The sequence below is a fragment of the Panthera tigris genome, chromosome A3 (genome assembly GCF_018350195.1).
Source record: "Panthera tigris isolate Pti1 chromosome A3, P.tigris_Pti1_mat1.1, whole genome shotgun sequence".
Taxonomy (NCBI): Eukaryota; Metazoa; Chordata; class Mammalia; order Carnivora; family Felidae; genus Panthera; species Panthera tigris.
Genome location: NC_056662.1, coordinates 108,119,860 through 108,146,494, shown reverse-complemented (window position 1 = coordinate 108,146,494; position 26,635 = coordinate 108,119,860). Strand labels below are relative to the sequence as shown.

At 35.3% G+C, this 26,635-nt stretch overlaps 1 protein-coding gene and 1 pseudogene across 2 annotated transcripts in view; both read right to left on the bottom strand.

The window, feature by feature from the left end:
- Positions 1–3,371: 3,371 nt before the first annotated feature.
- The window catches only part of HNRNPLL (heterogeneous nuclear ribonucleoprotein L like), a 37,807-nt gene continuing 14,543 nt past the window's right edge, over positions 3,372–26,635 (bottom strand). Inside the window, exons 3-13 of one of the 2 annotated variants that reach the window (XM_042982133.1) lie at positions 25,632–25,869; positions 23,675–23,760; positions 22,223–22,319; positions 22,065–22,137; positions 17,523–17,594; positions 12,332–12,549; positions 9,120–9,241; positions 8,441–8,642; positions 7,733–7,790; positions 7,544–7,642; positions 3,372–4,116 (exon numbers count right to left, since the gene is read on the bottom strand). In XM_042982133.1, coding sequence (XP_042838067.1) covers positions 4,061–4,116; positions 7,544–7,642; positions 7,733–7,790; positions 8,441–8,642; positions 9,120–9,241; positions 12,332–12,549; positions 17,523–17,594; positions 22,065–22,137; positions 22,223–22,319; positions 23,675–23,760; positions 25,632–25,869 — 1,321 coding nt within the window. In that variant the 3' untranslated portion in view covers positions 3,372–4,060. The remainder of the gene's footprint in view (positions 4,117–7,543; positions 7,643–7,732; positions 7,791–8,440; positions 8,643–9,119; positions 9,242–12,331; positions 12,550–17,522; positions 17,595–22,064; positions 22,138–22,222; positions 22,320–23,674; positions 23,761–25,631; positions 25,870–26,635) is intronic. The other variant, XM_042982134.1, reaches the window with a different exon arrangement.
- LOC122237507 lies at positions 10,044–10,144 on the bottom strand (annotated as a pseudogene).

Here is a 26,635-nt window from a genome sequence, read left to right as displayed (position 1 = left end):
AGGTTGTTCAGTAGCTTTGGTCTGATTACTGTGTCATATTAGGGAGCTGTGTATGTTTGCAAATCAGAAATTGCCACTAATTCAGTGCTTCTACTTCATTCAATTAAATTCTGTAAGATTTACATAAAAGGATTGAAGTACACAACGGAGAGAATTTTTAGGTTGAGTATATATTAAAAGCAACTCACTAACAAACCTACAGAGAATAGCTTCAGTATAGAAAAGTGTCCAGAGGTATTTGACTTATGTTTAGACTTTATGGTACTACTTAGGACAAAAAAATTCAAAGTGGGAAAATACAATGGGAGTCATAAGCCCAGACTGTCAAAAAGATAAAAATAGCTCAGTTTAAAAACAGGGCTATCTGTCAAACAATTCTCTGTACTCTTTCATTTGTGTTGTTTGTACACTACAATGGCTTAAGGTGAGATTTAGGCACTTAAGACATTCTTAAAAACGTCTAGCTAGGACTTCAAACTCAAAAGGGAACTCTGAAGACAGGAGTCTACGGAGCATGAGCAAAGTAGCCTATGCTCACAGTGGTTTCCACAGCTGTCTAACTTAGTTCTATCCTCTTCTGTTTCTTTTTTTCCCCACCTGCTGGTATCTCTCAAGATAGCAAAATGGCAATACAGTCCCAGGCCTACCTCATAAATGCAGACCACACGACTTTGGGAGAGCATCTCCTTACCCCTTCTTCAACAAATCCTAGGCTTCACTGCCTTTGGATCAACCTAGGTTTACCAGTTCAACCCAGAACCAGATTAGGTTAAAGCAATGGTTCCCAATCCAGACAATCTGACACCTTTAACATTATGCTCAAATAAACTTCCTTGATTATACCTACCTACCCTCCCACCTACCTACACACACATGCATGCACACACACACACAATATTTGAAGGAAAACAACATAAAACCTTAATTATATAAAACCTGACCTGCATACTGTGAAGCATAAATGTTCAGGAATGGTTACAGTAGAAGACAAAGAGATGAGTATGACTGCTGCAAATGAAAACTGACCCTGATGTGTTATAATATCAATGTAATGTCAACTCAATCGTTCAATGACCTAATTTTCCAAAATAGCAAAGAACTCTCGGAAATACTGCAATCATCTTTCCTTGATTTACAAGGTAGTTGCATTCCTATGAAATTCATTGTACTGTATACAAAAAGAGTTTGTATTGACAAAATTCTTTTTTTTAAATGTTTACTTATTTTTGAGAGATATAGAGAGCAGGCATGCATGCACAGGTAAGGGGCTGAGAGAGAGGGAAAGAGAATCCCAAGCAGGCTCCTCACTGTCAGGGCAGAGCCCAAAACAGGGCTTGAACTCACGAACCTTGAGATCATGACCTGAGCCAAAGTCAGACGCTTAACCGACTGAGCCACCCAGGTGCCCCACCTGAAGAACTTTTTAAGTGAAGCAAAGTTCCTTGTGCTTTTGCTTCCTAATTATGGAAGAATGCTCTATGGCCAAAATTTCTTTATTCTAGAAAGAATAGAGTATCAATGGTAACTACTAAAAAGCAGTTACCTAGCAACCTATCCTTGCAATAAAAAAAGAAAAGAAAAGATGAAATGTAACTAACCCCATTTGGTAATTTTTATTTTCTTCTCTGAACTGGAGTCCTAGAAAACATAGTCTGGATAACCAAATCACTAGGATGTTCGTAAGTCTCATGTCAGCTGCAACCGTAAATTTTATTTGAGGTAATACCCTCAGCAGGAAAGTGAGGATTTTAAAAGGCAGCTTATATTCCTTAACTCAGTTATACAGATCTATTTTCTAATATTTAATGGGATTTAGATATGGGATAGGATTCCAATACTTAAAAAATAAACTCAAAGCTAATATTATTTCTTTATAGCTATAGCATCTACTCTTTCATGTTCTCCTAAAAGCAGAAAGATAGCACAAAAAATGTTTATCTAACGTTGTTAAGGCTAAGGAAATACGGAATGTTGCCAAAGCCAATTCCATTCCAGGATCAGATAGTATCAGGTATTAACAGTAGTGACACCCAAGTAAACTGTCAAAGACATTACTGATAACAACAGCATAGGGCTGACATACCAGTGTCTAGATCAGCAAGGTATAACTTAACAATACACCTTAGGAATTTACTCATCATTCTGCTGGGGAAAGCATTAAGACAGAGTTCATATCTAAAAGTCAATACCATTTAAACCAAATCTAAATTAAATAAGACTTGTCACCATCCATGGGTTTGTTTCCTAAAATCTTAGGCACAAAATAATCTAGAATGCTGACATCACTATTAGTTTTCAGAAAAGGGAAAGGGAGGGAGACAACTATTACATAAACTCTGAAATTACCTTTTAAAATAAAGATAATTTCATTTTGCAACAAATGTAAAAAGTATAGGGGAGGGGGAAAAAAAAGATTTGGTTATCATAGAGTTAGGTAAACATAAAATTGGCAACGAATGAATGAGGAACACACAGAGCCCAGTATCATACACTTACAGTTCATACACAAGGTGCCCTTGGCATAACTTACTGGGTTCCATGTAATGCCTCTAGATTGAATTTAAATTTTTCTAGATCTTTAGAGGGCTAAAGGGACACTGGTTCACAGCTGTTAAAATTCAAGGGGAAATAAATGTTAACGTGTGTTTACTTTCCATCTTAACTTCCTATTCAACAGCTCTAAAATGTTTTAAACCCCTGCCTCATTTCTAAATGGATTAAGGCAGACTGTTTTTATGTTAAAATTCAAAATAAAACTTTTACAAAAGATCTAAATAGAACTTCTACTTGGAAATTTGTTTAAAAGTCTCAAGATCACAAAACTGCTACTGCTAACTATAGACTTCAGTTATTCTAGGTAGATGAAACATATTCCCCTTCTATTAAAGATAAATATAAAATGGCTACATCACATTTTTATTATAAAAAAGCTATGAATTTGATAACAAGTGTGCTATAGTCTCTTAATACCATGTTTAGTCCTTACACCTCCTTGAGATATATTATTTTCCAAAAAAAGGAAAAAAAAACAGTTCCAATGGGAGAAAGAATGTTTAATAAATGGTGTTGAAACAAATAGCTATCTGGTTTGGAATAAAAATAAAATTAGATCCTTACACCTTGCACCTTGCACCATATAGAAAAATACATATATTACTGATGGATTCAAGAGTAAAAAATAAAAATGCAAGTACCCAAAATTCTACATCCAATATTAAGGGGTTCACGAACTCCCTAAAGCCCATCCATGGATCTCAGGTTAGCAAGAAGAGGAACTGTTAATCATAACTTCCATTAAAATCTCAATGCCAAACACCACATGTGTTTTCAAGATCAAGTCACATGCAACAAATGAAGATGAACACATTAACTCATTGTTGTAACTTTATAAAATCTCCAAACTGGAACTAGAAACAGAGGCATGTCAATACAAATGGACAATGACTTAAAAAAAAAAAAAAAAATTACACCAATTTAAATAAGTTTGAGTGCATACTGTACAAGTGTACCCATGTCTGTTAGCCTTTCAGAAATATAAAATCAGCTAAATCTTTAGTACTTAAAATTCATTATGTGCAATGTTATTCTCAAACTTGATTAAAATACTTAATAAATACAAGTTATGTTTAATATGAATAACTGCAACATACGTAAACATCTAAACATATAATAGGAATTCTATAATATTAAAATGCAATACTTTCACCTGCATTAATCTCATACACAATGGAAAAATACTTGCAGATAGTTAGCATTAAGAATGCAAATATATTTTCACTGTGGAAGAAAAATAATAAGATTAGAAATCATATATTTGAGTAATCTACAAGGAAGCTGTAGATAGTCTACATTATGATATTCTATTTTAAAATGAAAACAATTCAATATTTAACTTTACAACAAATTTACTCAAGGCAAAATATTTGTTTATTACAGAACAGGATCTTAAATCAAAGGAAGCAAGGCAACATTAGATCAACAATCTTAGATTTTTTTTAATGAAGTGTAGCTTTAAAACTGTAATAAAGGTGAACATAAATTCTAACATGCTCTTCTCTTCTTATAAATGGGATGATGTAGAAAAGCAAAGCTTCAATGTGTAGGGATTGGAACCATCTGTAAAAATTAAAAAACAAAGTTAACAGTTCACTTCATCAAACTTTCAAGATTACCTTGAATTAGCAGAGTCAATTATTTCACCTTCGTATAGCATCAGGAGCAGAAACATAAAGAAGGAAAATGTCTATGCAAGGAAAGGGGAAGATTACTTCTGTACATCGCTACCGGCAGTTAACCTACATGAAGACAGGGACTCTGTCCACGGTTACATTCCTACTGCTGAACATTATCTGACACACAGAGGAACTCAATGCTTCTTAGTGAATTAATTAATCATTACAGATAAATAGTATAGGATTAGGCTTATGTTCACCAGCAAAGCTCCCTTTGCAGAATATATTAGAATGGCAGTTCCTCTATAAAAGCCAATTCAAATACAGGCTGGGAAATGGGACAAGACTGGAATGTATAGGAAAATATTAATAAACTGAAAAAGTTCCAGAAGATCTACTATTAAATTCTAAAATTACTCAATAAAAACAGTATGATCCACAAAAATTTTTCCATTTTATACATTTTTCCTTAACTTTTCAGACTAGACAGAAATAATTCTTCCTTACTTGATTATGCAAAGAAATAATTCTGGTATCTTAATGTATTAAAAGCTATCATCCTTCAAGAAAAACATTCCTATAAAGGAAAAAGCTTATAAATAACAAGTATGTGCATGACACTGGAGAGGATAAAAAGATAAATAATTGTTCTAGCCTCCAAGGAGTTTAAAATTCATATACTATCTTGTCTAGGTCTCAAATATACATGTAATTTTAAGCCTTTAAAAAACTTCTATTGAGGGATGCCTGGGAGGCTCAGTCAGTTAAGTGTCTGGCTCTTGGTTTCGGCTCAGGTCATGATCTCACGGTTCATGGGTTCAAGCCCTGCATCGGGCTCCACACTACCGGTGGAGCCTGCTTGCAATCTCTCTCTCAAAAATAAACTTTAAAAATAAATAAATAAAAACCTTCTAATATTAAGCTATGATTCACTACCTAAAATTTACTTTTGTGACTAAAAAGTTAAATGAGGAGATATTCCTATTTATTTATCTTTTAATTAAAATTTTCAAACATAAAAAAATTTATAGATTAGTATGACAAACCCCTATATATCACCTAATTTTTTGTTTTAATTTTTTATGTTTATTTTTGAGAGTGAGAGAGACAGAGTATGAGTGGGAGAGGGGCAGAGAGAGAGGGAGACACAGAATCCAAAGTAGGCTTCAGGCTCTGAGATGTCAGCACAGAGCTCGATGCGGAGCTCAAGCTCAGGGACCACGAGATCATGACCTGAGCCAAAGTCGGCCGCTTAACCAACTGAGCCACCCAGGTGCCCCTCTATCACCTAATTTTAATAATTGTCAAAATTTGACAGTCTTATTTTATCTACCTACCCTCCACACACTTTTTGGGAGCTAGAATATAAAAAAAAAATTTTTTTTAACCATTTATTCATTTTGAGAAAGACAGAGCGTGAGTGGGGGAGGGGCGGAGACAGAGGGAGACACAGAATCTGAAGCAGGCTCCAGGCTCTGAGCTGCCAGCACCGAGCCTGACGTGGAACTTGAACTCACGAACTGTGTAATCATGACCTGAGCCAAAGTTGGATGCTCAACCGACTGAGCCACCCAGGTGCCCCTGGGAGCTAGAATATTTTAAAGTAAATCCTCAAGATGTTATTCTACCCATAAATCCTCAGTGTGTATTTTTCCTTTCTTTCCTCATCATACCTAATAAAGTTAGGAATATTTTTTCTTCCAATATTTAGAAAAATAAACTTTTAACACCCTTTAGATCCAGGATCAAAGTACACAGCACAACGCTTCAGAAGTTATATACTTGAGTGTTCTTTGCATGGTAGAAAAAGAGGCCATTTACCATTTTGGAAAGATTAAACAGAGAGACAATTTCATTTGATACAAATTAAAACCAGTATTCATGGTAAATCAAATTGTGGTACATCTTTACCATGAATAGCTACTATGCCTATGCTTTTAAAAAAAAAAAAAAAAGTGGCTTTGCATGTGCTGATACAGAAATAGCTCTAAGACATAGTAAATGAAACCAGTAAGGCAAAGAAGAATATGTACAGGAGAACCATTTTGGGGGCACCTGGGTGGCTCAGCTGGTTGAGCATCCGACTCTTGATTTCGGCTCAGGTCATGATCCCAGGGTCACGGGACTGAGCCCCACATTGGGCTCTGCACTGAATATGGAGCCTGCTTGGGATTCTGTCTCTGTCTCTCACCCTCTGCCCCTCTCTCCTGCTTTTTCTCTCTCAAATGAAAAAATAAAAGATTCTCTCTCTCTCTCTATCCCCCCTCAGTCCCTCTTCCCAACTTGCACTAACAACAACAACAAAGAAGAACCATTTTGTGGGTATGCCTGGATGGCTCAGTCAGTTAAGAATCCAACTCTTGATTTTGGCTCAGGTCACCATCTCACAGTTGTTGAGACTGAGCCCCTCACCTGGCTCCACACTGAGCAAGGAGCCTCCTTAAGATTCTTTCTCTCTCTCTCTCTCTCTCTCTCCCCCTTTTTCTCCCTCTGTTCCTCCCCCACTTTTATACACACACAGGTATATATACACACACAGGTGCATGCATGCACCCTCTCAAAATATTAAAAAAAAAAACAAAACATTTTATGTAAATTTTTAAAATGTAGATATACATACACTGGAGGAGGAATAAAGAAGACAAACAGATTATAAGTTGTAGAAACCTTTAACTTTCATTTTGTACCCTTATGTGCTTTAAGCTTTTTAACCATATAAATGTATGTATTACTTTCTTCTAAAAACATCAAGAGGGATTGTGGGAGCCAGCATCCAAGATGGCCTCGATGATCCACCCTTCTGGTATTCATAGCCCTGTACAGTCTCCTCCCACACTGTACCACAGTTGGTCTGTGCAATTAAAATACAGCATAAATGATAGTACGTCATTTCCAAATATTAGGGTATAAAATACATTGTGGCTTCTGGTTTGGTTTTTGCTCTCATTTCCTTTGGATCACTTACTCTGAAGAAAGCCAGCTACCATGAAATGGCCAATGTAACTTGACTGGACTTGCAAAGGACCACGTAAGTGAACTTGGAAATGGATTTCCCAGTCCCCAAGCATGACTTGAAATGACTGTAGACCCAGAAAACAGCTTGACCACAACCTCGAGAGATCCTAAGCTAGAAATACCCAGCTAAACTGTCCACAGATTACTGACCCTCAGTTTGCTATCTTAAACTGCTGAAAGTGGTAATCTGTGATACAAGCAATAGGGAACTAACATAAGGATTGTGTGGGGGGTGGGATTTATATGCCTTTTTTCTTTGTACTTCTCTATATTAAAAAGACAGTAAGTGTTACGGTAAAATTACTAATGTTTTGACAGTAACTGCTATTGAATAATTATGACACAATTTCACTTACTTGGAACTCTTATCTGGTAGTGATTAAGTGCGGTAAGAGCTTCCACTGCATCAGTTTTGCATTCCCATTCTAACAGCCCAGAAAGTGTTTTGGCAGAAGCTAAAACAAAACAAAGAAACACAAATCCAGTTGTTATTTGCTTGTCATCAGTTTAACCAGAAAACCTAAAAAGAGGGAATGTGCACTTACGTTTTGCATCAAACACTTTATATTTGATGAATGTAAGAACTTCATGGTCATTACATAACTGTCAAAGAAATGTAAAACTCCATTAAAAATATGGCCAAAATAATAATATTCCTGTTTTTTTAAGAAAGTAAATTTATGGCAGCATTTAAGACTGGCATGCATGAATTAAATCAAACACTTTTTAGATTAGTAAGTTCTAGGAGAAAATCAACTAAAAAAAGTGATATTCTATAAACTATGTAACTTATTTAGTGCTATACAATAAAACCACAAACTGGTAACTGAAATACGTATTTTCAGAGCTGACCAAGATTTATCTAGTCTCTAAGGTAGGGAGTGGAGTTCCAGAAAATCAATTCTTTTCTGAAATATTTCCTACATTTAGGCAAAAAGGTAGGGATAGATAACATTTTTTTATGGGCAAGATTTAAAGGCATAGTAAAAGAACTTTCTGAATCCAGAAGTAAGGTCTCTCACTCTCAATCCAACTCTCAAAAAGACTGAGCCACAAACCAACAAAAGACTAATGCAGAATGGAAGCCAGAAAAGTACAATGACCAAAGAATGAACTATAAAGTACCAAATAAATAATAGAATACTATTAACATCAAAAGTAGATGAACAGCACAAGACTTTAAAATGAGGCTAAAATATTTTAAATTTTAAAATAAGACAGAACATTCTGCACAACTCTATTTCAGCACCCACCTTGGTAAAGGTCTCCTCTGTGACACACAATGGAACATTATAATAATGCAGCACGCACGAGGGCGGCTGAATTATATTCTTAGATGCTTGACCAGCACTTGTAAAGCGATTATTTTTGCTCATTGCAAAATCTTTGTAGCTACTTGTACCATCCTCCAGCTCAAATATTTGACTTGGAACAACTGAATGTTGTTTAGACACACTAAAGATTGGGAAGGAAAAACGTACAGAACATAGCTTGTTAGATAAAAAGCAGCAAGTAGACAGTCTCGAAATGTTAATACATATGCCTGCATTCAATTTTAACAAATAAGACAAATGTAGCTATTTTAAATGTGGTTTAAATATTTAATATTTTAAACACTTATTTGAATATTTAAATTTAGTTTGAGTTATAATCCATCACTCATAGCTTAGATACAGTCTTGTATTAGGAAACTTTACATAAAACTTGCCCATTTTTACATGCTGTTTTATGGTAACACTAAAAACTAGGTATAGGTGAGCAAAACCTGAATTATATGACCCTAACATACTTTGTCTAAAATGGTAACATTATAGGTGCTAGTTTCAAATGTGCTCTCAATTACATTAAAATATTCTGAAATTGAAATTAATGTTTCTAATAAAAATGAAGTTTTTTTTAACACTTTTAAAATTTACCACTTAAGATAATTACCAAACATTAAGTCTTTTCCCAAATAATTTGACATTGTTAAGGTGTGTGACAGCTCTTTCTACAGCATACTCATCACCCATTTCTACCAGTGCTGTACCAGGAATGGTCTTCATAAACTTTACCTGTAAATACAAAATCCCAAAAAGGTGACTATTTATTTCCCTTCTACAGTAACAGAATTTCTGAAAGATAGTTTAAGTGGTTGATGTCAAATACAGAAGATCACCTGGAATCTTGACTTTATTCTGCTGTGCTATTACACACTCCTAGCTCTTATCAAAATTCAACAGTTAAAAAGGAAGATGATAGGGGCGCCTGGATGGGTCAGTCGCTTAAATGTCTGATTCTTGATTTTGGCTCAGGTCATGATCTCATGGGTCATGAAACTGAGCTCCCACTGTCAGCATGGAGCCTGCTTGGGATTCTCTCCCCTCCCACTGCTTGTGTGCATGCACTCTCCCTCTCAAAATAAATAAATAAGCTTAAAAAAAAAGGAAGACTATAATTCTATTATATAGCACAATAAAGAAGAGCACAGGCTTACCCTGACTCTGCTATTTATTGTGTGACCTGGGGCAATTTACTTCACTTCCCTGAGCCACAGACTTCCCTATAAAATGGAGATAACGATAACGTCTAGTAGGATTCAACAATATTTACTCATTCAACAAACATTTACTAGGTGCCTCAAATATTTTGATAAACACTGTGTGAGGTGCTGGGAATTAATGGTGAACATAATAGACACAGTCTTCTTGAAACTTATATTCTGGTAGGTAGGTCAAAAATTTTAAAGTAAATAGTAATTACCGACTTTTCAGAATGCTGTTAAGGCAATACTCAAGATACTGTAAGAAATAATACAAGATGGCCTTGAGACAGCACTGCCAGGAGGAAGGCTTGTACAAGGTTAGGGGCACTTTAAAACACAGGCTTTACTTCACAAGTTCTCATAACATCTTGGACAGAGGCCATACTTATCCTCTTATATTATTCCAATTTTAATATATAACAATGTAGTAATGAGGGTTAGATGGGTTAAAGTATGATAATTATTCAGCATAGTACCCCGCCCCTTGGAAAGTCCTTAAAATAGCTATTCTGTACCACTAACATTCACGATACCTTGAATATACTCCCTTCTTATTTGTTAGCCTTAAAAGAACACTACAAACATATTTACACAACAAATGCAGCATAGCATTTATACCCACCCTTGCAACTAACTATCCTTTTTAACGGGCTATCTTGGCATTTCTATACTGCTCCTGTATTTAAACAAAACTCAACTATAGTAGAACTTTTCAGCTTTGCTTGAAATCAACTGTCTTCTTGTGCGCAAAATTTCTATACATTGATTTAATCCAATAACATCCTACAAATCTAATAATGACTAAATATATTAAATATGGAGCTCTTATATTCATGAATCTCAAAAAAAGGTGAGGAATAATTAACTATATATAGGCCTTTTAAAGGATTATCATAACTTGAGATTAGTGTATCATAATATATTATTTAAAATGTTTAAAAATTTTGGGGGCGCCTGGGTGGCTCAGTCGGTTGAGCGCCGACTTCGGCTCAGGTCACGATCTCGCGGTCCGTGAGTTCGAGCCCCGCATCGGGCCCCTGTGCTGACAGCTCAGAGCCCGGAGCCTGTTTCAGATTCTGTGTCTCCCTCTCTCTGACCCTCCCCCATTCATGCTCTGTCTCTCTCTGTCTCAAAAATAAATAAACATTAAAAAAAAAAAAATCATGACTTAAAATGTTTAAAAATTTTTGAGATATGGGACTAGAATTGTTCAAATAGCACACAGAAGATTTTGCATTTATCAAAGTGATTTATGTTTCTAAATCATGAGACAATTAGTTCATAACACAAAAGACAAAGATATACTGAAGATGTTGATTGAACTGCCTGATTCTGATTATCTACAAATATGATAAGCACAAAGAGACAACCTAAGTGATAAGGCTAAAATACACACTAAAGCCCATTTAGTCATCAAACATGCAGTTCCTAAACCTTAACTAACACCTAGGTGTCTTAAGATAAATGTCTGTGTGAAAAAATTCTGGACTACTTCTCCCAGTATTGCTAAATCTATCCCCTGTATTCCTGGCTAGTTACATAAGCAGAGATATCCCATATGTTAGCCCTAGACCAAAAGTGGAATTTTCTTTCTTTTCTAAATGTGGTCAAATTGTTATGTTGAGGAAATTCTTGTCTCAGAGATTTTCTGAGTTGCTTCCTCAGATCAAGGAGGCTTCAGAATTAATAAACCAAGTAAGAACTAAGAGTACCAACTATTCAAGCCATGCTCCCCCTCCCACACATTTATGACTCACATGCTTATACCTTTTTATTGTAGCGAAAAGGGAACACTAAAATCACTTAAAACAATAGAGAAAAATAACATTACCTCAGTACTGAAACTCAAATTGGCAAGGGTATCGAACAATTGGTGACTTAAGACTACCGGTCACTTCCCCAGTTAAATTTTCCATGATTCTTTAAAAAACAGTTTAGCATCTACTTTAAGATAAGAACTATTTTAAGTATTTATATCAATGAACAAAACATCACAGATCCAGGGAAATAGATGCCTAGTGAAAACAAGGTTACAGCTCTTTAAAGATCTTTAAAATATATAAAATTTAAATGTTTTGCTACTTTTTGAGTGAGTATAAGCCTCCAGACAAAGTTTTGGACACAGTCTTTCAAAGTGGGTCAGTTTCAAATACTGATAGAGCTAAAAGCACATTGTTCCTCAGAAGATACTAGAACTCTAGCATTTGGAAGGCCAAGGATATAAATCCAGGATTTTCCTAAAAATTCATGACTTGTGCTCAAGCTCCACGAAAGTAACTGCTCTTTCAAATTCTACAGTTCAACATGTTAAAGCTAGACAGAAACTCTTTGTAATGATAAAATTAATACAGGCTTTATGTCTATAATACTCTAGTGGTTGATTAAACCATTTTGGACTTCTATTTTTAAAGTATTTTTAGTACCAACAACCTATACTGATGACTTACCAACAAAAAACAATTTCTGAAGTTCCTACCTAATGAATTTTTAGCGTACATTGGTTACTACTAAAAGAACTTGTATGTTCCCAATAAAAGGCGAAGACACATGTATTTACTGCCTTTTCAGACTTTCCTGCTAGATATCCTAGCAAAAGAAATTAATATGAAATGAAACTTACCTTTTCAATATTTCCATATAAGCAGAATAGGTTGAACACTCTTGAACAATTCATTTTTAGCTGATGTAATCCACTAACCATTACAACTGAACCAGACGGATTTCCTCCATGCATGTAAGAGGAAGAAGCCTGTGGTAACGGATACGCCACAAGCTCAGGTGTATCTCGAGAGCCCATTCTGTAACGACTTGGTAAAGGCAATAATGGACCATGGGAGCCTATAAAAATGATACAAAACAAAACACAACTTTAGCAGATACGCTTCATCACACAAAAAGTAAACTCTTACTATTAGCTAGTTTGGTGTATGTCCCAGGAAAACTCAAATGTGTTAATATTCAAATATAACCTGTGGGGATTAATAAAATCTGTAATTCTTTGTATCAGATCCTATATACATTGACCTGCACACCCCTGCATATACATCAGGCTTTAAGTTTGTATTTTTAAAAATATTGTTGAACCAGAAGTATACAAAATCAGGCCATAGATAGTGGGAATAAGGGGAAATCAGTGTAAAACTTTGGGCTGCTGTGTATAAATTATACCTCAAAAGTTTTTTAAAAGCCTCCTGCCAAAATCTTTTGGAGGATAATACAGTAACATACACAATGAAATCTCAGAAACTATCTCTATACAGATATAACAAAAGGAACATCTTTTTAATTCCAATGAAAAGCTGCCTCCTTGAATATATTTTACTATAATGTGCTTTCTAGTTAGTATTTTATCCCCCAATTCTAATTTAGGAAACTAAACCTCTAAATTTAGTTAATATCTCACCTACTCAAAGGTGTCATTTATTCAGCACCCTGCACTATCTGAAACAACATCAAGAGCCCAGAAGAAAATAATGGCTGAGTTGTCACAGAAACACACATAAATCTATGTCTCGCGCTGAGAATCCTTATTAAGAATCAACATGCTAACTTTAGAGTAGTTCTAAACAACTTTATCTGGTTTTCCCATCCATAACAGATTGGAAGTAACAAGAAAAATAAAGCTAAAGTGAATGGAACAGACAGGAATGAGGACGGAGTCTGGAGAAACTGATACTAAAAGCAGGCATAAGGCACATTCACAACAGCAAGAAGAGAGGCGTAAGAACTGAGAAGCAACTAAGAAACAGACTCATAAACTGGAGGTTGTGGGAGGCAAGGAGGGAGGGGGGTGAAATAGGAAGGGGATTAAGAAGTACAAACTCCCAGTTACAAAAAAAAAAAAAAAAAATTAAGTCTCAGGGATAAAAAGTACAGCACAGGGAAAATGGTCGATAACACTGTAGTAACATTGTATGGTACCACACTTCTCGTGGTGAGCACTGCATAATGTATAGAATGTCCAATCACTATATTGTATAACCGAAACTAATATAACAGTGTATGTTAGTTGTAGTTCAATTAAAAAAAAAAAAAAAAAGCAGCAACTAAGATGGAGATATAGCTCAGAAACGTAAATCCATACACCTTCAGTGCTCCTGAGTTAGTGATTACATAATCGAAGCATACTCTGGTAACATGCAAAGGTCTTCTTGATGTGCAAGAAACCAATCCAAAAACCCAAGTCTTTTCCTCATTTCTCAAGAAGTAAAGCGTATATAATACTACTGACTTTCATTTTTATCCAAGACTAAGGGACAACTGTCATCTACTAAGTAAGTCACTAAGAAACTACATCTTGGTATTCACAGCATGCTATTAGAACTTATGTGGACTCCAATTCAGAATTCAGTATTCTAAATACAGTTGCCATTCATAACAATTCTGCAACACTACCACTGAGCACACACACAGTGTGAATTCCTACAACTTCATGAAGGCAGAAACACCTTATCAATTCATCGTTATCAGTGTTGCCTTAAATTGGAATTCAACTGCTCTTCCTGCTGGGAATTGATAGTTTATTAAAACAATCAATATAGCTCATCAATATATACTTGTTAGTAACTATACATATTTTGGCCTCTAATTTAGAGTGATACATATAATGGGGTCAAATATCAATCATTCTTACCCCTACTGCAAACACACACATACATGTTATACCATACATATTACACTACCACCATTTGCTTGTACAGTAATGACATTTCACTATTATCACTAAATATTCTTTTTCATAGGAAGTAGAAAGATGTGTGTATGTGCTAGATGGGCAGTGGAAACTTCCACTCTACTTAAGTTCCCCAAGGTCCAAAAATGCTGAGATTCACTGCCCTAGGTAACTGAATTCAGTGCAAGAGAATAACTGACGTTTGTAATTATGACCTCAGCCATCAGGATTAAATTATGTTATCTACGCTATTTACATTGCTGCCTATATTGTTTAAGAAGATAAGAAAAAATAGAAATCTTTAAAAGCTTTCTATATATAAAACAAAAAGTTCACGCAAAATATTTTGATCCTTAAAAAGCTAATACTTCTGGTATTTAAAAAATTCACTTATGTGGGAAAATACTACCTAAATGGCATTACTGTCACTTTAATAGCATTTCTCATCTTTGATACTTTAAAATCTTTGGTCCAGGAGCATATCCAAAGACACTAGCAATTAATATATAAACTTTTCTTAGGCTCACAGCAAATAAATCTGTATAAAAGTAGCAAAAATCATACTTTTCAAATATGAGGGCATCTGCAAGTTTATCTCATAGGACCGGGCTCCCCAAATTAAAAAATTTAAAATATTCTGAAAGCATAGATTTATACTGCTATAATAAATCAATGAATAAATTTAATCTAATTAAAAATTAAATCTTTTCTATTCCCTCTTTCTCCTATACCATCATAAAAGAAAAGCCACTTACGATATGACACCAAAATGCAAATACACTGGTTTTGCTGAACTACTCATCTGAAGGCACACAGCTGTGATTTGCAATGTTTTTTAAAAGGCTCAGTATCAGAGCGCCTGGGTGGCTCAGTCGGTTGAGTGTCTGACTCTTGATTTCGGCTCAGGTCATGATACCAGGGCTGTGGGATAGAGCCCCACATCTAGCTTCACATGGAGATTCTCTCTCTCTCTCCCCCTCTCTCTGCTCCTTCCCCCGCTCTGTCTCTTAAAAAAAAAAAAAAAAAAGTCTCTGGGGCACCTGGGTGGCTCAGTCGGTTGAGTGTCTGACTTCGGGTCATGATCTCGTGGTGTGTGAGGCAGTGTGTGAGTTCGAGCCCCGCATCGGGCTCAGTGCTGACAGCTCAGAGCCTGGAGCCTATTTCGGATTCTGTGTCTCCCTCTCTCTGCCCCTCCCCCACTCATGCTCTGTCTCTGTCTCTCTCTCTGTCAAAAATAAATAAACATTAAAAAAAAAAAGGCTCAATGTCACTAGCACCTATTCCCATCTTTACTTTTTCCCCCATTTCCTCACCTTACTTCTCTACCTCTTTTTATTCATCTCTCTCTCTCCTCTTATACTCTATTCTGCTTACTTCCCTAGAAAAGAAGAACAAGTTTTCCTCAGAGAGGTAACTGCTTCAATGGACAGAGCTCAGAATGGTCCCTACACAACCATTCCTGCTGAGCAGGACTCTCCAGAATGATCCCTATTTAACTACCAATGTAAAGAATTTTACACCTCTCCTTAAGTAAGCTTACATTTTAAAATTTACACACACACACACACACACACACACACACACACACACACACACAAAATTGGGGTATGAAACTGATAGCGTTGGACAATAAGCTTTTTAAAACTATAAAGTTCTTCTAGGGCATATAACATATTTTTGTTTATATAATTTTTTGGTAAGATGGATTTTACAAAGAAAAGCAACTCTGAAAATCCATACCAAGAAAATAGTGTCAACACTACCACAGTAGGGTTCTGTCCTTCATTTATTCTTTCACAGGTTATTCTAGACCCCTTTGGCAAAACATTTAAACAATTTTAGCATTCAGCTGACGGCCATGACACATATACTCCACAACTACACTACAAACTTGTGATTACAATTCTTTGTAACCCTCCATTATGGAAAGCATAGTGGGCTCTTAATAAGTGTTTCTTTACTACAGGAGCAGAGCCATCCATATGACCAGATTTAATATTTATGCTGTCGAAGAAACAGCTAAGAAAAATTATCAAGGAGCTCATTAAAATAATTGTAGTAAGATTTTCATTCTATACCACACTTACTGTTTAGACAGAACACAGATTGTTTCAATCATTTCTGCCATATAGACTACCATAGCAACTTGAACACACACACACACACACACACACACACACACATACACACACACACGTAATAAATCCTGGAGTTCAAAAAAACAAACTAAGGAATAAGCTTAAGCTCACAGCTAAGAATAATGATCAAACACGCAGGCATGCTGAAAACATTTCAGAAAACAGGCAACACTGGAAGCTTTTCAAAGATAAGTCCTGAGAGCACAATATAGCAATTTCTATTTTCTATACCACTTCTAATAGCATCATACTTCAGCTTTAAGCCACAGAATAGGTGGGGTCACTAACTATTTAAAACTAAAAAATATTTAAAATCACAGAACTTCTAACCAGTTACAAGACTTATCAATAGCAATTCTCAACATCTACCTATAAGGACAATAGTCTGATACCTAACTTTTTCCTGGGGAAGAGTATTATTCTAGGTTTCATAATCTTAAATCTTATCAATATACCAAACATTAAAACTAAGAATTTTTAAAAGAGGAATTAAATACAAACAAATTTAGCCAAAGCCAAAATACCAACTGTAGAACTGTCTTAACTGTAAAAGACTTAAGGCTCTAACAAGAAAACATATTTCTTTTGGACAAATACCCCATCCTTTCTGCCTTTATTACTCAAAGTTCCTCTTTGCTCATAATTGGTATAATGGAAGAAAATATACTTACTAAAGCAGTATCTCTTTTTGGTCTTCTAACAGACCAGAACCCACTACTAATCAAAATCAAAACCAAACCAAAACAAAACAAAATGGTAAAAAAAGCTTTTCAATCTCCAACCAATAGCTCTCATTCATCTCAAGGATTATATATCAATATCCTAAGAAAACAAAGGATTTTGGACAACTCCTTGGGAGTACATTATAAGTGACTAAGCCCCTATAAACCAAGTCAGGTGAGCAGGAAAAAAAGAGACAAGAAATGTGCTATTCTTCATCAGAAATGCAAAAATTCTAGTAGTTTGTCTATACTACCTTCCTTCTGCCTTGACAAACTTACCATAGCCATCATGTCTAAACGAAGAAGGGTGTTCTCCCAAAATGGCTTGTCTCTGGCGACCCTTTCCTCTATCTGACACAAAAGTAGAAACATGGTTTTAACAATTTTGACCCAAGTACTTAACAGTTCTCACATGGGAAACACCCATTCAAAACATCCATTACAATTCATAAAAGAAATAGGATTCCTGGTTAACTTTAAACATCCATTCATATCCAATTTAAATACAAACACCAAAAGTTTAAGGAAATAATTCTATCTAACAAATTCCACTTAACTTGAAAATATCTTTTTGGCAAGTGCCAAATACAATCACACTTTCAAATTTAAGGAAAGAATGGATACTTTTCGGAAAGTGAACATACACAATGCTAGAGTTTGACACTGTACAGAAGTTTTTACCAATACATGTCTTTAAAACAAGCTTTAAGTGCAGTACTTTTGAAAGACAGTACCTGAATCATACTATTAGCTTCAACAGCAACACATTTTCAAAGTGGGCTTCTTTCAAGAAGTTCAGCATAAGCCAACAACAACCTGTATTACATGGTTTCACAATCAGTAAACACAGAGTATTTTGTATGTATATACACATATTTACAAACACCTACTGACTTGAGAGCTGGAAATTTGCACATCACTGGCCCATATTATAGCATGGATTGGTCATTGTCTATAGACCTTAACACCAGGCAGGACTATGAGCACCCTCCAAAGTTTAAATACGCCAAGATAAAGCTAACCAAGGGGGCTACATTATTGGATGAGAGTACTACAATACTCCTAAAAGATAATTTTTATTCTAGCTATGTTTTCAGGAAAGGCATGCCAATTTTCCTAAATCTAGAATGAGAGATCAATAATAAAATTACTTACAAGTTTCTAAAATAGCACTTCCTATGTTGGTTGGTAAATTTTAGAAATTATTGTACAATGCTTTTTAGAAAGTTTGCTGATCAAATCATAGCACCCAATAAGATTTTTTTTTTTTTAATGTATCTTAAGAGTCTGGTAATTCTAATCTTTGAAAATTCAGAGAGAGGCCTTCTATAAATCCTTAGTCACCTAAACAAATGAGGTTTATGGGAGATGAGAAATAATTTTCACTTCAGCCTAGAGAAGTACAATTTTAAGTACCTATTTGAAGTTATCATAGCATTAAAAGGGACCTAAGAGGTCATCTTGTTCCATTTATTTTGTATAAATTCTCTTTACATTATCCCTATCAGTTGGAATCATCTAGCCTCTGCTTACCCAACACCAATTAACAAGGTTCTCATGACTTTCCCTTACATTTTCAGTTAGTCCTAAATAATGAGAAAATTAATGTTTATATTGTATAGAAATTGGTCCTCTACTCATATTCTATCCCATCTGAGGCCTCGTAGACTTAGTCTTTCTCCAAAGACCCTTTCAAAAGCTTCCAAGTTATTAAGATCCTCCCTCCATTTCCCCAGTCATTTCTTCTCCAGTCATTCACAGCTCCTTCTTTCCATTATACAGGTTCCAGCATCCAGTATCATCATTTAAGTCTCACTCCTCTTGAATCAATCCAGTCTGCTAATCCCTTCTGTTAATGTTCCTCTACTTAAGTATGCCACCCAACACTACATACAATTCCTCATCTGATCTAAGCAATCTTAAACCAAAACCACCATAATGTCTTCATCACTCAGTTTTATTGATATAGTTAACAGTGTCCTATAAAGGAAAGAGCACTAGAGATTGGGAATCAGAAGATTCCAACTTAAACACTAATTCACTGGATAATTACATAAACTCACAACCTTCATTCATAAAATGAAGGAGTTAAGAGTAGATAATCTCCTAAAGTATCTTTCAGCCGAATATTGTCATTATTAATAGTTCTTTGGATTTGAAGCATTAACTACCTAATATAAGGTCACATAAAACAGAAGTGTGCAGAAGAGTCAAACACTAATTACATCAGTCTATAAATAGTAGTTTGAAACTTTTCATGAATTCATCTGAAATCTGATGGAATCTGTGTACATTCTCCCCAAAAAGATGTACACATAGACAAGTTTTGCTTAACGTTTCTGGAGTGATTCTCTGGAGTCCAGGCTAAGAATTTTTCACACTAGAATGTAGTTTGGGCTGAAAAGGACTTTTAAAAATGAGGTTATATTTATTACAGAGCTCTTTTTAGTAGAAAAAGTTACAATTCATTCACAGGATGCCTGGGTGGCTCGGTGGGTTAAGTGTCTGACTCTTGATTTTGGTTCAGGTCATGATCTCAGGGTCATGAGAATGAGCCCTGCGTCGGGCCCGGCACAAAGCGTGGAGCCTGCTTGGAATTCTCTCTCTCCCTCTCTCTCTGCCTCTACTCCACTCATGCTGTCTCTTGTGTTCTCTCTTTCAAAATAAATGAATAAACTTAAAGTTACAATTCAGTATCAACTTGAGTAGAAGAGGAAGTCACAAGACTTCAAGAATGTAAACTGGTATGGTCTCACCAGACAAGTATCTGTAAGGATTTAGAAAACAAGAGTTTTTCCCTTGAAACATAACCAAGTAAAATTCTACTTTACTTCTTTATATTTTGCTATTTAAATATCTATCTCACCCATTTGTAACCTTTTCTGACACTAATTACTTGTATGAAAAACTAATCTAAGTTGGCTCTGCATAAACTTCAGACCTTCTAAAAGAACAGATGTGAACACTAATAAGAAACATATCTACAATGTTTTTTAAGAGACATTAAGAGGAAGGTTACCAGAGCTATTTCAAAAGAGTTTAAAAAAAAAAAAGTGTTCAATAACTGACTGTAATTTGACAGAAGTGAGAGATTTCTCATCAACCACTTGTTCTGTTGTTTGAGTACTAAGGCTTTGTTTTCCAATGCTGTATTCAACTGTACTAAGCCTATGCCAAGTGGATTTGTGAGTAGTGAAAAACGTGGGGTCCAGCCGAAGCTGCATTATAATACAAACCTGTTTGCAACCCCATGCATAAGACAAGATGATTTCCTAAGAATTGAGAATTAAGGGGCCAATCACCCAAAGTCCTAAATATTTGAACATGCAAAAGATCATCACATTGTCTTCTTTTTTCTTTTGGCAAGAATACATGCACTACAGAGTACCTACTGCCCACGATATTTTGGATGCCATAAAAATTTTCCTACTTCGTGGATTTTTACAGATATGCTCATCTTGGTGAGTTTTTTCAACACGTGGTTCCAACACTAATATTGTAGTTGAGGTGTAGCCAATACTGCAGCCCCCTTGTTTTTACAAGATCCACATTTTAATTTGTATATTCCAGAATTGCCACACAGTTAGTTGAACAATTTTATCAGTCAGATCTATGCTCGTGAAACCTAGCATTTATCAGTTATAGGTGAAAATGCATCTCAAATGAAATGCTCTTACTTTAAGATTTATCAAGTTTAAATATTGTCTACCTTGAACAGACATGTTACTTTCACCTACATTTGAAATGTCAAAATTTCTAGTTACACAAGTTAACATGAGTGATAACCTTAAATTGTTACAAAAAGTGACAACTTATGAACAGCCACTTTACAAAAAAAAAAAAAAAAAAAAAAAAATCAAACCACACAGAGATCGTCTTTTACATATAATGCATCTTTTCATCATCAGGTTAATCTAGTCAATGTCCACAGTTAAGGAAAAAAAAAACCCAAAAGAGTAAACTTAGGTGCAGCAGGTGTGCACCTTTCTATTCCTTTTCTTTCTAATATCTGTGTGGATTGGTTGAGCATAAGCAGTTCTTAAGACCTGTTGATAATCTGGCCCTGGTTATTTGCCAATTAACAATTTGAATCTAGGCTGCAAACAGTTACAGTAATGGGCGTTAAGATTTACAACATCATAGATAAAGTTCTAGTACCCGTTAGTGAAAAATCTTAAATTCTACAACTGAAACCTTAAGGGAAATCAGACCAATATATACATACAACTTGAATAAATGGGCACAGTCTATCATGGTGTTCATCCCATGCAAGTCTGAAGTACTGTTAAGTGTCCTCCTTTAAAAACTTGGGGTGATGGTGCATGCAGTATGCAGTCAAGGTGAATTGCAAGTCTGAGTTTTTCAGAGGGCTTTCTGCTGATGCCGATGTTGTGCATGATGAAGTGTAGAGTCAGCCTGCTGGAGTCCTCTATCCTTCTTAATGCCTTGTCCAGCTTGGGGGAAAAGTCCTTTCCATAGAGAAGCAGTGTGCAAGTTTGCAGTTTGTAAGGAATATTCTGAATCAGTTTCCTCTCCTCCAAAGAGAGAGAGCTGCTTGGAGAAATGCAAGTCCTTGAACTGCGGGCGTGCCTGTATGTGTGGGCTCCTGGTTGAACTAAATATAAATAACTCCGTACATACCAGTAGGGGGCACTAATTTCAAGGTTATTTTCCAGCATTACATGGCCTTTGGCAACAAAAGCATTCACCAACAAGGTTTTCATTTGAATGAACTAGCTCACCTCAGGAAAAAGGAATCTAACTGCATGTAAAAATTTGTCAGCAGATGTAAGCACATTCTAAAATGCATAAAATACTTACCTCGTCTTCCCAAATATGGTTTAGTGTAGTCCCAACTGTCATTGTCATTCCTAATAACATTTAGACGAGTTGGCTGTTAAGATTAAAAAGAAAGTAAGCTCAAATTGTATATCCAAAGCATAAATATTTCTTTGGCGAAGTGTTGAAAAAATATTTACCCTTGCATATTCGATTTTTAGTGTGCAACATCCAGCATATATATCTGCTCCATTGAGTGCTGCTTTAGCTTTCTGGGCACAAAGGACTGATTCAAACATAAGCTCTATTAAGGAAATTTGGTTTAACGTATCCAATATTTTATCATTATTCGTTGCCTCAGAAAAGGACTGAAAATAATCAGAACTCTCACTTCTAGAAATGTTTTACCAATAAAATTTCTAGATGAATTTTAGGAGTACTTATTTTCAAAATCAAGGGTGCCAAAGAAAACATAATAAACCAAACTATCTACATTAATCCTTCCAAGTCACCTGAAGTACTTCATAAATTGAAAGGAAGAGGGAAAATGGAGCATGGTTACATTCCCAGGCAAAGGACAGTTTGCTATCTCGAAACAGGAAATATTTTACTCTTAAAAGTAGGAAAAACAGGGGTGCCTGGGTGGCTCAGTCGGTTGAGCGTTCAACTTCAGCTCAGGTCATGATCTCACAGCTCATGAGTTCGAGCCCCGCGTTGGGCTCTGTGCTGACAGCTCAGAGCCTGGAGCCTGTTTCAGATTCCGTCTCTCTCTCTCTCTCTCTCTCTCTCTCTCTTTCTCTCTCTCTGCCCCTCCCCCATTCACACTCTGTCTCTCTCAAAAATAAACATTTAAAAAAAAAAGTAGGAAAACCATTACAACAAAACCAAAGTTATATAAAACAAATATTTGATTATATTTCTGAGAAGACAGGGTTTTAGAACCATTAAACTATCTTCACTTTGTTGGTTTTCAAAAATTACTTGAGTCTATATATTGTTTAAAAAAAAAAACAAAAAAAAACCCCACCAACGTGGTTTTTTAAAAAAAGGGCAAAAATACCTTGCTAGAAGTAAGCACCATTAAGAATTTGCTGTATATCCCTACCTTTTTCTATGCATACACATGTACATATAGGATGTGGGGCGAGGGTAGTTATTATTCTTTTGTTTACATGGGATTATACAGTACATACTATTTTGCTACTTGTTCTTTTTACTCAACATATCACATATCTAACAAAGAAAAGTTCTTATATAAACCTTGACCATTTAAAAGAGTCAATAAAAAAAAGTAAGAATAGTTTTACTGACTCTAAAGTTTTGGTACTTCCAAACCACCTATTTTAAGGAGAGATTCAGAAAAGTCCGTTTAGGATACATTTAAAAAGGTAGAGATGTACATATTATCAAATAATGTTATTTCTTCTCCCATTAAAAAGACAAAGCACACTATGAGATGAAGCACTGGAATGTTTTAGGTAGCAAGTTATTACCTGTGGGCACTGCAGTTTTTAAATCTAAGACAAATAGATTTTGGGGGAGGAACAGAGAATAAATACCACTTGTCCAGATATCATTAAGCAGTTAAAAGTAAGACGTATATTACACAGCATTCATATACATCAATTAAAAAATTTACAATCAAAGGATATTCAACCATTGCTTGTATCCCATTTCTCTTGAATATAACAATACGTTGTACTTTTCCAACAGGGTTGCATACTGTATATAAAACATCCTATAAAGGAAAGAAAACAAGATTTCTTCACATACAAGATTTCTTCACATTTTATACTTGGAAAAACAACAAAGTTACACCCTGCTTTTTTTTTTTTTTTTTTTACTAAAAAGACACCTGTCAAGATGTCATTTCGATTCATTACTAATTAAACTTTTAAAAATTGTTATCCTTCTAAAGTTACTTCCTCACCTATACAATATACCCAACATTAGAGGAGTTATAATGAAACATTTCAAAAAGACTCGTACCTATTTTATCTCCTAAATAAACCCTCAATTCTTATTTTAACAGGTACTTAAAATAATATCTGACAATACACAATAAATAAGCCAAAACTATAATCAATTAATGGTTTGTTTTCCAAATGTGACTCTGGAATGTTTAATATTATAATCACTTGAATTATAGTAATAAATATTTATTAAGGGGTAGTAATAGATCAACTCAGTATTCATTTTTCAAGGGACAATGACTATAGAGGAAAGACTCAGGAAAGATCATTTATACAATGTTAGATGTCAGCAAACAAGATCCCTAAATTAAGTAAGAGAGAAATTAAAAACCCCCTTAAGAACAATTCTTCAACTGTCAAATTTCTTGAGCACCTACAATTATACAGTGGCACCATTAGGTACTAGGGATACAACAATAAGCAAAGCAGAGTACTTGTACTAGATTAGGAACATTCTTTCTCCCAAAACACATATTAATACTGCTTATTAATAAGTCTAGAAATATTACAGAGGTAAATAATATCTAACAAAATTTAAATAGTATCTTATGCTTTGTTTTTTAGTTTATGTCCCAGTATCATATAGAAATCATTTTTTCTTTCCCAGAGAGCACAAGCAAGGGAGGGGCAGAGAGAGGGGACAGAGGATCTATAGTGGTCTCTGCAAGCCTGATGTGGGGCTTGAACTCACGAACTGCAAGATCATGACCTGGGCCTAAGTAAGATGCTCAAAGGAGCCACCCAGGTGCCCTTTACTAGAAATCATTGTTTTTTTTATTTTTACTTTTTATTTTCTTTTAATGTTTATTTTTGAAAGACAGACAGAGAGACAGAGTGCAAGCGGGGGAGGAACAGAGAGAGAGAGGGAGACACAGAATCTGAAGCAGGCTCCAGGCTCTGAGCTGTCAGCAGGGAGCCCGATGTGGGGCTCAAACTCAGGAACTGTGAGATCATGACCTGAGCCGAAGTCAAACACTTAAACGACTGAGCCACACAGGCGCCACGAATCATTCTAATTGAAGCTTCCCTCACTGTGATATTCTATTCGTCACAAAAATAAAGTGTCCTTGTCACTAGCTTATTATGAAACATCATGTGATTATGAAGTAGAAAACTTAACTGGTTCAGGACATGAATCCTTTGTAAAAATTCTGTTAATACCACTTTTTTTAAAGAGTTAAACAGGGAATTTTAAGTAAATCAGGTTTTTAATAAATTATCTCAAAACCACTTATAATAATATATGCATTTTATTATATACTATGGGATTCTGTCCTTACCTAGTAGACACTCTTAACACACATACTGGCACATGAGTGAAACAAATTTCTTGGATCACTTCTAACAAGTCTAATTCCTTACCAGAAACAGAGTTAACTCTGATGCTGAATAATAAACATTTTTAAATGTGCTTATTTAATTATGACCACTGCACTTCTGACCTTTTTACCTTTGGTGCTCACCATTTCTTTGTTCATTAAACATGACAGTCAAAATTAAGATTCATTTTAAAAATTCTTTAAAAAAACACTGTTTTTAAATACCTAGATGGCAGTGAAGAAAACTGTAGGTTAGTCACTCTGAAGGCAAATTTCAAAGTCACTGTTAATTTAGTTTATCATACTAAAATACATACCACTGTAATTGGATAAAGAGGATTCTGAATTGATAGCAGAAGAACTTTGTTGCCTCCTGATGGATCATCGGTATTTCCTGGCCGAGTGATCCTTTTGCTCGTAGAATAGTTGAAAAAAGCCTGTTGACCAGCAATGTACACAGGTTCATCCGCAGCAAAGGTCACACATTCTTTGGCACTATCTATGTTTTCAAATTCCACTAGAGCCTGCCGTTTAAATGGCATCATCATAACATAGCTGAAAGGCAGATTGGGAAGGAATACCAAAATAATAAATTCAGTTAACACTGATTCTCAATCAAGGAAAGGCAGACTCTAATAAAAATGTGTCAAATCATACAGATTAGTATTTTTCACTACCTATACTCAATGTTAGTCAATTCTTTTTTTTTTTTTAAGTTTATTTATTCGGGGGGGGGGGGTGCAGAGAGAGAGGAGGACAAAGGATCCAAAGCATGCTGTCAGCACAGAGCCTGATGTGGGGCTCCAACTCACAAACCATGAGATCACAACCTGAGCCAAAGTCAGACAATCAACCGACTAAGCCACCCAGGCACCCCTACCTAATGTTAGTTAATTCTTATAAACTGTGGTACACCAGGCAGATGGTTCATATGTGAAAGCTTATCCTCCTGTGACAGAAAGGTTTTCCATCTTTTGCCTTCCTCAAGCACAATTCTGTTATCAGTTACCAATGACGCCTCCCTGTTTATTCTTCAGGCTGCCACTCCCAAGCAATACTAGAAAATCTCTAGATACAGAAACCAGCGGAGATAAAACTGAACAGAAAGTTAGCAGATGGGACCTTTAACAACAGAAACTCCTACCTCTACTGAATTTTCCAAATAAATAAGTGCCCACACTAATAACCAAGGACTATAAAATTTCGCTTATCTTACTAAAAACAAAAGAATTAAAATATACATAGAAACAACTGCAAACCAACCAAATTTCACACAAATAATCTCTTCCAAAATATTTTTTAAATATTAAAGAATCCATGA